The sequence below is a fragment of the Eriocheir sinensis genome, chromosome 10 (assembly GCF_024679095.1).
Source record: "Eriocheir sinensis breed Jianghai 21 chromosome 10, ASM2467909v1, whole genome shotgun sequence".
Taxonomy (NCBI): Eukaryota; Metazoa; Arthropoda; class Malacostraca; order Decapoda; family Varunidae; genus Eriocheir; species Eriocheir sinensis.
Window position 1 is genome coordinate 6,800,104 of NC_066518.1, and position 12,900 is coordinate 6,813,003.

Sequence of the window (12,900 nt, forward strand, 5' to 3'; positions counted from 1 at the left end):
GGAGAGAAGAAGAAAAGAAGGAGGAAGAGGAGGAAGATAAGGAGGAGGAGGAGGGGGGGAAGGAGGAAAGAATAAGTTAGGAGGAGAAGGAGGAGGAGGTGACGTGGAGAAATAGGAGGGAAATGATAACGAAGGAGGAGTTGGAGGAGGAGAAGGAGGTGAAAATGGGAAAGAGTAGGACAACGATGAAAAAGAAAACGGGAAGGAAAAAGGAGAAAACGGAGAACGTGACGGAGAGGTACGGAGAAACGAGAGAGGGAAAACTAGCCGACGGAGACAGAAGGAACAGAGAGAGAGAGAGAGAGAGAGAGAGAGAGAGAGAGAGAGAGAGAGAGAGCAAAACAAAGCCGGAAACAAAAGAGAGGGAAAGATATAGTAACACGGACGAAGAGAAAGAGAGAGCAAAACCAAACCAAAAACAAAAGAAAGGGAGAAAGAGGAGGAGGAAAAGAAAGAAAGAGGACGAGGGCGAGGACGAGGACGAAGACGAGGACGAGGAGGAGGACGAGGTGAAAGTCAAGACAGTCAAGAACAGGAATACAATGCTGTCTTGAGTGTTGAAAAGAATTGTGGATGAGAGACAGTGGCGGCGGCGGCAGCTTCGTCGTCGTGTGAAAAGACTGCCGACCGTCCGGACTCTGACACGAGCGAGCAAATAGAAGCGCCGCGGAATAAAGAGTCGCAGGAATGAGAGGAATGGACTCGGGCGGGTGCTTTGTTGCGTGAGGAATGACAACGTTTGAGGTGGGAGTGGAGACGGATGGAGTTACGTTCACTTGGGCAATGTCCGTTTGTGTGGGTGTTGCGTGTTTGTGCGGGTGTGTGTGTATGTGTGAGAACGAGAGGAATACACTAAGAGCCGTATATTTCAACTTTTCGGCGCCCGAGTACACATATTTAATCAGGCTTTTGTAGGACATTTGGGCATTTCCAGGGACGGTAGCTTTCTGATCCTGGTGGTAGTTCGACCCTTCTTCTGTACCATGAACCGAAGAAAACACTAATTAGAACCCGATTGATTTCCTCTTTGGCCTTTGGAAATAGCTGATGTGAGAGGCTGAAGCTTCCAAGAAAACCGATCTAAGCTGCGCGTGGCCTCGGTGATCATCTCCTTTACATTTACACGGGACAATAAAAAAAAGCAAGCCAGCAGAGAGAGAGAGAGACACGAGAGTAAGGAGAGGTTCCGGGCACGTGGGAAGGGAGGAAGGGGAACGACAGGTGTGCCAGGTGGTGCCGTGAGCCTCGTCTCGCAGGTAATGACTCTCGCCGAGGTATGCAAGGAACACCTGAGCTCATTGAGGGACATTAACTCGACGGCCGGAATGGCAGTGTGTGGGCGTTGGGTTTACACATCGGACCTAAGATTTAAGGGCTAAGTGTGATTAAACGTGTGTGTGTGTGTGTGTGTGTGTGTGTGTGTGTGTGTGTGTGTGTGTGTGTGTGTGTGTGTGTGTGTGTGTGTTTGCTCGACATATTTCCGAGGGACTGAGATTTAGGGATTGAGAATGAGGTTATAAATCGTTTGCGGGGAGAGAGAGAGAGAGAGAGAGAGAGAGAGAGAGAGAGAGAGAGAGAGAGAGAGAGAGAGAGAGAGAGAGAGAGAGAGAGAGAGAGAGAGAGAGAGAGAGAGAGAGAGAGAGAAACACCAAATAACTTTTTTTTTTATCTTTAATAGTATTTTTTAACATTAATTTGGTCATCATCGTTCTCCTCCTCGTCATCATTGTCATCTTCATCATCATCATCAGGAGCAGCATCAGTTTCATCATCTTCATCATCATTATATCTCATTATCTTCCTGTTATCATCTTGTTCTTTTTTTATTTTCGTTCTTCCTTTCTTCTATTTGAACTATATTTCTTCCTGTTCCACTTTTCCCTTTTTTTTCTTTTTTCCTTCTTGTTCTTGTTCTTCTTCTTTGTTTCTTGTTTTGCTCTTCGTGTTCTTGTTCTTGTTCCTCTTGTTCTTCTTGTTCTTGTTCTTCTTTTTCTTCGCCACCACTTGCTTCTCATCCTTGTATCCTTTTTTCTGACCTCTCTTCTCCCTTTATTGAACCATTCGTCTCTCTCTCTCTCTTCCAAAGTTAACCCTCCTTGTACAGACCCTTCGATCTTAAGTTTGTCTCATTATCATCTATTATCATTGTAATTCCGATAATTACACGAGATTACACCGAAGTTTCACCGAGATATTCATTATGTAGGAGGAGGAGGAGGTGGTGGTGCTGGTGGAGGTGGTGGTGGTGGGTGTATTTCCATTAGCCATGAATGCAGTGGATGGATGCCTCAGGGGTGGTTGGGGATGGTTGCGTGAGGTTGTGGTGGAGACTGTGGTAGTTGTTTGTACGGGAAATTGATGTTTGGTTGTCACCGTCTTGGGTTTTAGTGAGTGGTAGTGGTAGTGGTAGTAGTAGTAGTGGTGGTGGTGGTGGTGGGGCTGGTTTGAGATCGTTGGAGGTGAATGTGGTGGTGGTGGAGGCTGTGATTGTTGCTTGGACGATAAATTGATGATTGGTCGTCTTCGTTTTGTTTTTCGTGAGTGGTATCAATAATGGTTAAGTAGTAGTAGTAGTAGTAGTAGTAGTAGTGGTTGGTGTCGGCTCTAGTTTGAGATCGTTGGTGGTGGATGTGGTGGTGGTGGAGGCTGTGGTTGTGGCTGGTAAAAGGAACTGAAGGTTGTCTCCGTGTTGTTGTGAGTGGTGGAGTAATGTTTGTTCAGCAGTGATGGTGGTTTGAGCTCGTTGGTGGTGGTTGACGTTCTGCGGTTGTGGCTGGTAAAAGGAACTAAAGGTTGTCTCCGTTTTGCTGTGAGTGGTGGAGTAATGGTTGTTCAGTAGTAGTGGTGGTGCTGGTTTGAGATCGTTGGTGGTGGATGTGGTGGTGGTTGATGTTCTGTGGTTGTGGGTGGTACGCTAAACTGAAAGCTGACTCCGTGTTGCAGTGAGTGGTAGAGCATCTTCTTATTTCACAAGAGGAAGCAGCAAACAGTGAAGGGCAAGCGAAAAACAACTAGACAAAAGAGCCCGCAAGTGGTTGTTTCAGTAGTAATAGTGGTGGTATTGCCAAGTAGTGATAATCGGGTACTTCAGAGCGCCCGTTATCTAGAGGGCGCCACTGGACCTTCTAACCGCCCATTCTCTCTTTCGAACAGGCGACCGTGCTGCCCTCTGCATAGGCTCAGCTCACTAAGGCTCTAATGGCGTGAGACGGTGGTTGTGAACTTGTGGTAGTGTTGTGGGTGACAGTGGAAGGGAGTACGTTGACAGTGAGCTGGTGCAATGCGTGTGGTTCTGAGGAAAAGACAAGCAGACTGGCACGGCGTTGATGGTGAGTAGCAATTAAGTTAGCAACCCCAGCAGGTTTGATTTATTATGTACGGTATATCTCTCAGCCTGTATCTGTTTATGTATGCCTGTTTATCCTTACTGCTTGCTCTTGTGGGTTTTTCAAAGAATGCGTGAGAGGAAAAGAACACTGGAGAGTCAGGAGGAGGAGGAAAAGATAAAGAAGAAGAGGAGGAGGTTTTAAATGATGTGTCTCTCCTATGTTTGGGTTTCCATGATGAATTAGGGGGACATCTTCGGCTCCTGTGCGTCCAAGGGAGGGTTGCGTGGCGCCATTGTGAAGGGGGAGGGTGTTGGGTATTGTTGTGTCCTGGGCGTTGCCGGGAGACGTGGTGTGTGGTGGGGCTCTCTGTCGGTGTGTCCAATGGTGTGTGTTGGCCGTTGTGTTCTATTAATTCCTCATCCTCTCCTCCCGCGGTGATTCTTGGGGTATCGTAAAAACTTCCATAAGCCTCTGTTGATTACTAAGTTTTCTTCTTTGGAGGAGGAAAAGGAGAACGACGAGGAGGAGGAGGCATTTTCTCCAGACCTCCGAGTATAGAAAGCTATTTATAGGAAGGTAGTATTAATTCCACGGGCTTCCTTTTCTTTCTCCTCCATTCCTTGCCGTTCCAGTGAGAAGATAATGGTCGGTTGGGAGACTTTCTTTCCGAACTTGTCTTTGATCAGTTTCTTGAGTCAGCGCCGGTCGTGTGTAGGTAGCCAGCCAGTCTCGGGTAGCCCAAAGACGCGGGAAAGTGGCCTCAGGTGGTTCTCAGGTGTTCCTTTGCTGCTCTTCTGCCTGGAATTTCCCGGCGGTGCTTCGGGCGGTGTATGGTTCCTTTTGGTTCCCAGATGGCGCTGCAAGTGCCCTCCAGGTGTGTCCAGGTTCCGGACCCGACGCAAAGAAGGAAAGGAAGGAAGGAAGGAAGCCCCTCCCACCCAGCTCCATATCAAAGGCTCTTTTGAAGTCTTAGAAAGGTTTCACTGGAGGGGCTGTGATCGGGCGGGAGCTTTTTTTAATGAAGGTATTTTTGCTCCCCGCCGGAGGAGTAGAAGGGTGAGGGGCGGGTGAGAGGTGCGAGAATATTTTTATTTCGTGTTTTTCAGAGGCTCTAATGACGGCCACAGCGGAGTCGCGCGCTCGGTGTGATTACGAGAACGGGAGATCCAGGGCCCTAAATATTTTACCTCCGCGCTGATGCTCGTTATGGAGAGAGGGAGATGAGGGAGAGAGGGAGGGATGCGGTGGACGGAAAAGACGGAAAGGCTCAGCTCGAAGGGCAACCAAAGAGACGTGGATTAGGGCCATGGGAAGGAGAGAAGGAATAGTAACAGGCTGCCGCAATAAAGACATGAAGACAGAGAGGGAGAGAAGTCACTAAAAGGAGGAAGAACGGAACAATAGGGGGAAGGATGGAGAATTCAGAAGACATAAGAGATAAAAGGGAATGTAAGAAAGGCTGAAAAAGTCAAACGGAGAAAAAGACAGAGGTATAAGAGATTAGAAGTGGCTGGAGAGACGGGACAAAGACACTGATAGAGGTGAGGTGAGGGAGACGAGATGCCGCGGTTCGTGTGGTACAGTGGGTTCGAACTCATCGCGGGTGTAGGGTTGAGGTGGACGAGGACGGTTCGAATCCCAAGCAAAACCATTCTTCCCCGTCTAGCTGGCGAGCGAGTGATTTGTAACTCTTTTCTTTCTCTCTCTCTCTCTCTCTCTCTCTCTCTCTCTCTCTCTCTCTCTCTCTCTCTCTCTCTCTCTCTTTTTCTTCTCTTTTCTTCCTTCTTCTCCCTTTCTCCTATCCCTTTCTCTTCTTCCTTTCAATTCTCTACCCCTGCCCCAAAACTGTATTCTGGGCTCCAAATACGAAAGTCATTTATAGCTATCGTTAAAAGAGTTAGATCCTGGTGTGTCTTGGCAATAGTTAGGCGTCGAAAACCGGTAAATACTATGCTCTTGAGTACGATAATCTGGCAACGGTGTCGATAATTTGGGGATAGGATGGGATGGGAAACCTTGCGCAGAGGGGTAAAGGAGTAAAAAGTATACGAGAGACCAGGAAAGAGGTACCAAGGGCGTTGCAAATCTTCCGTTCCTCACCAGTAAATAACTCCCGGGGAAATAAAATAGCAGCGTGGGGGAAAATGTCTATACATCACAACGAGGATAGAAGTTAATTCAGAGTAACTAATGTATTTATCGAAAAGTGGTTGTGTGTGTGTGTGTGTGTGTGTGTGTGTGTGTGTGTGTTTGTGTGTGTGTGTAGATGTTTTTTTCGTCGTTGTTTTTATATATCACTTCATTTCACGCGTATTGTTCCCGTAGTTTTATTTTTCACGTCATAAATGCTTGATTGAATAATTCGTTGCGTTGCCGTTATACATGCATTTCCATTGTTCGCCGCCGGGAGTGTGTGTGTGTGTGTGTGTGTGTGAGTATCGCTTTTTCAATAGCCCACGTCACACACTTTTTTTTCCCACCACCACCTGTGCGGCTAAAAAAATATTGTCCACCTGTGTGTTAATTAACGTTTGTGAGCGGCGTTTGAACCCTTTCGGCGGAGGGGACCACACGAAGGGAGAGGAGGGAGGGAGAGGAGGAAGGGAGGGCGTGAGGTGGAAAGTTGAGTGTGGGGGGGAGGAGTGGGGCGGCGAGAAAGGAAGGAAATAAGGGAGTAAGGGGGAGGGAAAGGGAGTAAATAGGATTGATACGTGAAGGAGAGCAGGAGAGGAAGCTGAAAGGGAGAGAGTGGGAGAGCTAAAAGAAGGAAAGAGGAAAGGAGAAAAGGGAATAGAGGAGATGGATAATGAAGGATTGGCGACAAAGAGACAGATGTGAAAGGAGGGAGAGAGTGGGAAAGATGAATGAATGAAGAAGGAGAAGAGGGAATAAACGGATGGATAGTGAAGGATTGGCGAAAAAAGAGATGTGAAAGGAAGGAGAGAGTGGGAAAAATGAATGAAGGAAGAAGGAGAAGAATGAAAGTGAATAAGAAAGAGAGAAAGAGGGAAAGATAAAAAGAGGGAGAGTGGGAAATCTGAAAGAAGGAAGGAGAGAAGGAGGAGAGGGAGTAATTTAGATAGATAATAAAGGCTTGGGGGTGTGAAGGAGAATGAAGAGGAGAGAAAAATGAAAGGAGGGATAGAATGTGAAGGCTGAAGGAAGGAAGGAGAAAAGGGAGTGAATAGATAATGAAGGATTAGTGTGAAGGAAAGTGAATGGGAGAGAAAGATGAAAAGGGAGGATAAAGTGGAAAAGCTGAAAGAAGGGAGGCTTGAGTGGAAGGCGGGAGTGATTATAATTATGAACAGGGAGAAGGGAGGAAGGGAGGAGAGAGGGAGGGAGGTGATGGGAGGGGAGGAGATTACGTAATGGGTTAATGGTAGGGAGGGAGGGAGGGAGGGAAGGAAGGGGAGGGATAAATGGAGGAAAAAAAAGGGATTACACACACACACACACACACACACACACACACACACACACACACACACACGTAACAACAAGGGGAGGTTCCGTCAACAAGAGAGAAACATTTCCCTCGGCGGTGACTAAACTAAAAATGTTAAAAAAAGGACAATTACAGACACAGTTTCATCCAGGGCGACAAGGAAGTTCTGAACACACACGCACACACGCACACACACGCACATTCGAATAGGGGCAAAGGAAGATATTATTATGAGTGTAAATGAGGAAATAAAGTGAATAATGAAAAAAAAAAGGAAACTGCCGCCATCATAAAAATAAAAATAAAATAAAGGAAAATAAATTAATCAATGGGGTCTATAGGTATTATGAATAGACTGATGCCGTTTCAACAGTAAAACGCTAACTACATTGGCTTCCATTTGACCATTACATGCATAGCCCCGCCCCCCTCCCCCCTAGCACAACTATACAGGACACAAGGAAGCCCGACACACACACACACACACACACACTTACACACAACAGTGGCAGCGGAAAACATGGCGATGAAAAAATAACAAAATAAAAGTGTTGAGGGTATGAGGAGACGGAGGGAGGATAGTAGAGCATTCACTAACTCACACGAATAATGGTAAATAACAGGAGTAGGAAAAAACATAGTAATAATAATAATAATAATAATAATAATAATAATAATAATGATAATAATAGTAATTCTTGGTTTGGTTTACTGTCACTCACGGGTAGACTTTAATTAGTATGTTACATTTGGTATTTAGGGGATCAAGTCTTGTCCCAGAGGTATTTCTTTTATTCAGGGTAAGGGACGGATGTAGGGGGTGGGGTGGGGGTCAGGGGCTACTGGGGAGGGGGTTAGAGGTTACGGGGGGGGAGGGGTGAAGGGGTGAAGGAGAGCTAGGCTGATGGGCGCCGCTTCTCCCCGTAAAGGCAGCCAAAAACACCGACATGGGTAATGGGGTGAGGGGGGGAAGGGAGAGGGTGAGGGGAAGGGTAGTAGAAGGCGTTTTCATTTATTTTGTCTGAATCATTGTTGGAGTTTATCATCACCATCATCATCGTCTTGAATGGTTATGTACACACACGTGCGGTTAATTACATACACACACGTACACCCCCCCCATCTCCCCCCACCCACCAACACACACACACACACCACTCCCCCTCCCCCCCATACATTCCATACACATAACCATCACTTACGCATATAATCACGCACAAGGGAATAACACACACACACACACACACACACACACACACACACACACACACACACACACACACACACAGATCTATTAGGTTTACATAGCACACCTAGTTAGTCCGTGTACAGCCCTTGTCAATCCCGGGATGGACACGTGACGGCGTTGATACACACACACACACACACACACACACACACACACACACACGTTCACACTCCCTTCCACCGGCCCCTCCTTCGCCCTCCACACTTCATCACAGCAGTAGATAAGCACGCATGCCAATTGGCTCGTAATGCTCGGCTTGTTTTGTCCATTAAGTAGTTAGTTAGTTAGTCAGTTAGTTCGTTAGTTAGTTAGTGTGAGTGTATGTGCGTTTGCGTATGCGTGTGAGCCAGCCAGCATGCATACTTCACCTACTGTCCGAGACCCTTTTAGTCCCTCGTCATGGAGTCAGTCCAACACTCACTGTCCCAACCAACCACTCGCCCCGCCCCTCAGCCCGCTCACTCGCCCTCCCCGGCACTCACTCCGCCACTCACGCCCCCGCCACACACTCCAGCCGCGCCCCTCGCCGTCACTCACCTGGTCATGTGGGTCCGGTGTTCGACAGTAAAGTTGTGAGCTGCAGGTGTAGGGAATGGGAACCGTGGCTCGTGAGTATACAAGCGGCCTCACAAAGCAAGTAAACAAGACAATGCCTCAACAGTAAACTAATAAGATAGCTAGTGGAGTGGTAAACTGTGTGCACCAGGCCAGACCCAGGCAGTGAACTAGCAAAAAAATAAAAAAAAGGTACAGGAATAATAAATAGCAAATAGCAGTGGTGGATCTGGGTCTGGAGAGCAAACTTTCTGCTTCTTTTCTCTCCTTTGGCTAAATAATATCCTAAAAAAGTAGAGTAAGAAAATGACACTTGGTTGTCCTGCTCTAGTGGTTGATATATAAAGGTAATAATGATCCTCGTCTTCTTTCTCTTCTTATAAGCATCACAATAAAAACATGTAAATAAGGGGACTGGTTTGAGGAATTGAAAAAATAGGTATAGATTCTTTGTATTAAGTGGTGCTAAGTGATCTAGAAATGCAAGGCGGTGTTGGGGGTCAGCTATGCACCGATATACAGACATACACTATTGAGTACAAGCTTGGCTACAGTGACATGCCCTAATGTAAGATATGGGAAAATAACCTCTGGAAAAATATCTCTGGGCCAGAAAAAAGCAAATAAATGGACTTATCTAGGAACATATTTACAAGTATAGTTTGAAAAGTCCTACAATTACAATATATATAGATACTACGACTACTTGTGCTACTACTACTACTACTACTACTACTACTACTATTACTACTGCTACTACTACTACCGGTATTACTACTACTACTACTACTACTACATTTTTCTCCTCCTCCTCCTCTTCCTCCTCCCTCTTTTACTACTACTACTACTACTACTACTACTACTACATTTTTTCTCCTCCTCCTACTACTACTATACCATTACTGATATTTCTACTGCTCTTGTCTCTACTACTACTACTACTACTACTACTACTACTACTACTACTACCACTGTTACTATACTCTGTGCCTACAATCATAATCCTTTCTACATTATTCATACATTTTAATACCATGCAGAGAGAGAGAGAGAGAGAGAGAGAGAGAGAGAGAGAGAGAGAGAGATTAAAGCAACACGCAACCATTGACTCGTACCTTTGTAATGACGTCACGAGAACAATGAAGTCATTACGTCGGCCATTATTATTATTATTATTATTATTATTATTATTATTATTATTATTATTATTATTATCATTGGTCGCAGTGTGAGTGTAGTTATTTGAGTTGCTTGTTAGAGGTTTAAGTTGAAAAAAATAATAATAGAAGTAGCAATGGTGGTGATAATGGTTGTAGTAATGATAATAGTGATGATAGTAATAATGATAGTAATAGTAGTAGACGAACTCACTACACTATCGAACTATCAAGAAAACAATTAACAACGGCAACAATAACAAGAAAGAGTTGAAAATGACATAGAAAACACCAACCAATCTACTCACAAACAGAAAAACAAACAAACGGAGAAACACACACACACACACACACACACACACACACACACACACACACACACACACACACACACACACAAGAACAAACGGGAAGGAAGCTGACGATCATTTGCCAAAGTTTTCATCTCTCCAACAACTCGATGAGAAAAATAAAAAAAGTTCCTTCAGTTTCGTAAAAAAAAAGAAAAAAAAAACAGAAGGAAAGAAAGAGAACGGGAACGACGAACCCACAAACACACACACACACACACACACACACACACACACACACACACACACACACACATACAAAAAAAAGTAAGCCAATTTCTTCTCCTCGGTTCGTTTTTCCTTTCCTTCAAATAATTTCTCCGCGGCTCGCTTTCCCTTTGAAGTACGAGGCCAATCTTGATAAAAAAAAAAAAAAAAAATAGAAGACAGAAAATAATACTAATAATAATGCTGAGAACTGTGGAACTTTAAATGGGAGGTTGAAATTTTGTGAACCTTGTCGTTTTGTACTTTTTTTCGCTCATGTGGAATTCTTTTTTTTTTCTTTTATTATTTGGTTTAGAATCTTTTTGGGGGAGATTTTGTATTCGCGTTGTGAGTTCAGTTTTATTTCTTTTTTCTTTTTTTCTCACTTCCGGTTCGCAGTTTTGGGAAATTTTATAAGCTGGCATTAATGGCGAGAGAGAGAGAGAGAGAGAGAGAGAGAGAGAGAGAGAGAGAGAGAGAGAGAGAGAGAGAGATGCCAACTGTTTTGATAGCCAGAACACAGATAAAAGAAAAGGCACGCACACACACACACACACACACACACACACACACACACACACACACACACACTCACTTAACAGACATACAAAGACAGATCAATTGACGGACAGAAAGACAGACATTTTTTGACATTGAAGAAACACGTTGCCAGACAGACATAGACACATACATATAGACAGACAGACAGACAGGAAGACAGACAGGCACACAGGACTAGTAGCAACCAAGCAGTCACAGTAACACACACACACACACACACACACACACACACACACACACACACACACACACACACACACACACTACATCGACGATCCAAGCCACTTAAAAAAAACGGCCTAACAAACAAACACACTAATAAGAACAAACAGATTGACTACTATATATAAAACACGCACGAAATGTCACGACCGATAACCAGAGCAGAAAAAAGACAAAAAAAGAAGAAAAAGAAGAGAAGAAAAAAAAACCCCATGTGGCAGAAGCAAACGACAGAAGCTGACATTAAAACCAACACTAACAGTAGATAAAAACACACACACACACAAACACAGATAAAAAAAAAAAAAACAGCAGACATATATTGATAAAAAAAACTATTTAAAACAAAACATGAGCACTATCGCTGGCCCAGTAATGGTAGGCAGTAATAACAGTGCTTGCAATATATACGTGGTGGACGGTAAAATACTGTAAATTGAATGGAAGAAAAAAGAAAACTAGAGTGGTATTAATAATGCAACTAGTAAGAGACGCAAACTTTCGCTCTCTACGACTAACTAACTACCGTGAGGGGAGAGAGAGAGAGAGAGAGAGAGAGAGAGAGAGAGAGAGAGAGAGAGAGAGAGAGAGAATTGTTATATGATACACACCTTTGTAGTACGCCTCGCGGTGCATGGTGGGGCAGTTTCCTCCCTGTAAAGAAACAAAGGAAGGCGGTGATGAGTGGGGCTCCTCTGGCTGACTCTCCTGACGTTCCTGACTGACACTTCTGACTCTCCTGACTAACTCTTATGACGTTCCTGACTGACTTGTGCCTTTCCTGATGTTCCTGACTGACACTTCTGACTCTCCTGACTAACTCTTATGACGTTCCTGACTGACTTGTGACTTTCCTGACGTTCCTGACTGACACTTCTGACTCTCCTGACGAACTCTTATGACGTTCCTGACTGACTTGTGACTTTCCTGACGTTCCTCACTGACTTTTAAATATACTGACTGACAACTTTTTTGACGTTCCTGACTGACTGTGACTTTCCTGACTGACTCATGACTTTCCTGATTTTCCTAACATTCCTGATTGACTCTTATGACTTTCTTGCCTGACTGACTACTTGTGATTCTCCTAACGTTCCGGCCTGACTTTTGACTTTGACTGACTGACTGACTCTTGACTTTCCTGACTGACTGACTGGCTGACTCCTCCACCAACTGAAATGTTTTGTGGCCCACTGGCTGACTGGCTAATTGCTCGAATGATTTATTGCATGACTAACCAACTGACTGACTGAAAGAATTGTTTCCAGTTAACTAATATATTGCTGTAATGAAGAAAACATATATATAGACTGGCTTGAGAGAGAGAGAGAGAGAGAGAGAGAGAGAGAGAGAGAGAGAGAGAGAGAGAGAGAGAGAGAGAGAGAGAGAGAGAGAGAGTTACATGGAGTGCCCTTTCGGTAAAACAAGTCCCAACCAAGTTTAAGCGCATGAAAGAAGAAAACCGCGAACCTAAATACTTGCCTGACATTAAACCGAGACGAGACTAAAAAGTTAGGAAATGGCAAGGACACTGACACCCCCCCCACCCCCCTCCTCCCCCACTGGTTTAAAAGTAAGAGGACGGAGAGAGAAATAAAAGAAAACGGATGGCGAATAGCTGAGAGATACGAAGGAATACTGATAAAAAAAGGAAGACGGAATAATATTTTGACAAAGGCGGAATGAAGATAAAAAAGAAAATACGGAAAGATAGAATAAGTCACCCCTAAAAAAATTATTGAACAGTAAAAGTGACAAAAAAGAAAATCAGAAAAAAGTGAACTAGTAAGGAAAGTTCGATGCTTACTTGGAACGCACGTGT

At 44.5% G+C, this 12,900-nt stretch overlaps 1 protein-coding gene across 2 annotated transcripts in view; it reads right to left on the minus strand.

The window, feature by feature from the left end:
- LOC126996519 (carbonic anhydrase-related protein 10-like) overlaps positions 1-12,900 on the minus strand; it is a 136,187-nt gene that overhangs the window by 14,391 nt on the left and 108,896 nt on the right. Inside the window, exons 9-10 of one of the 2 annotated variants that reach the window (XM_050857064.1) lie at positions 11,690-11,732; positions 8,564-8,603 (exon numbers count right to left, since the gene is read on the minus strand). In XM_050857064.1, the coding sequence (XP_050713021.1) occupies positions 8,564-8,603; positions 11,690-11,732 (83 nt within the window). The remainder of the gene's footprint in view (positions 1-8,563; positions 8,604-11,689; positions 11,733-12,900) is intronic. The other variant, XM_050857066.1, reaches the window with a different exon arrangement.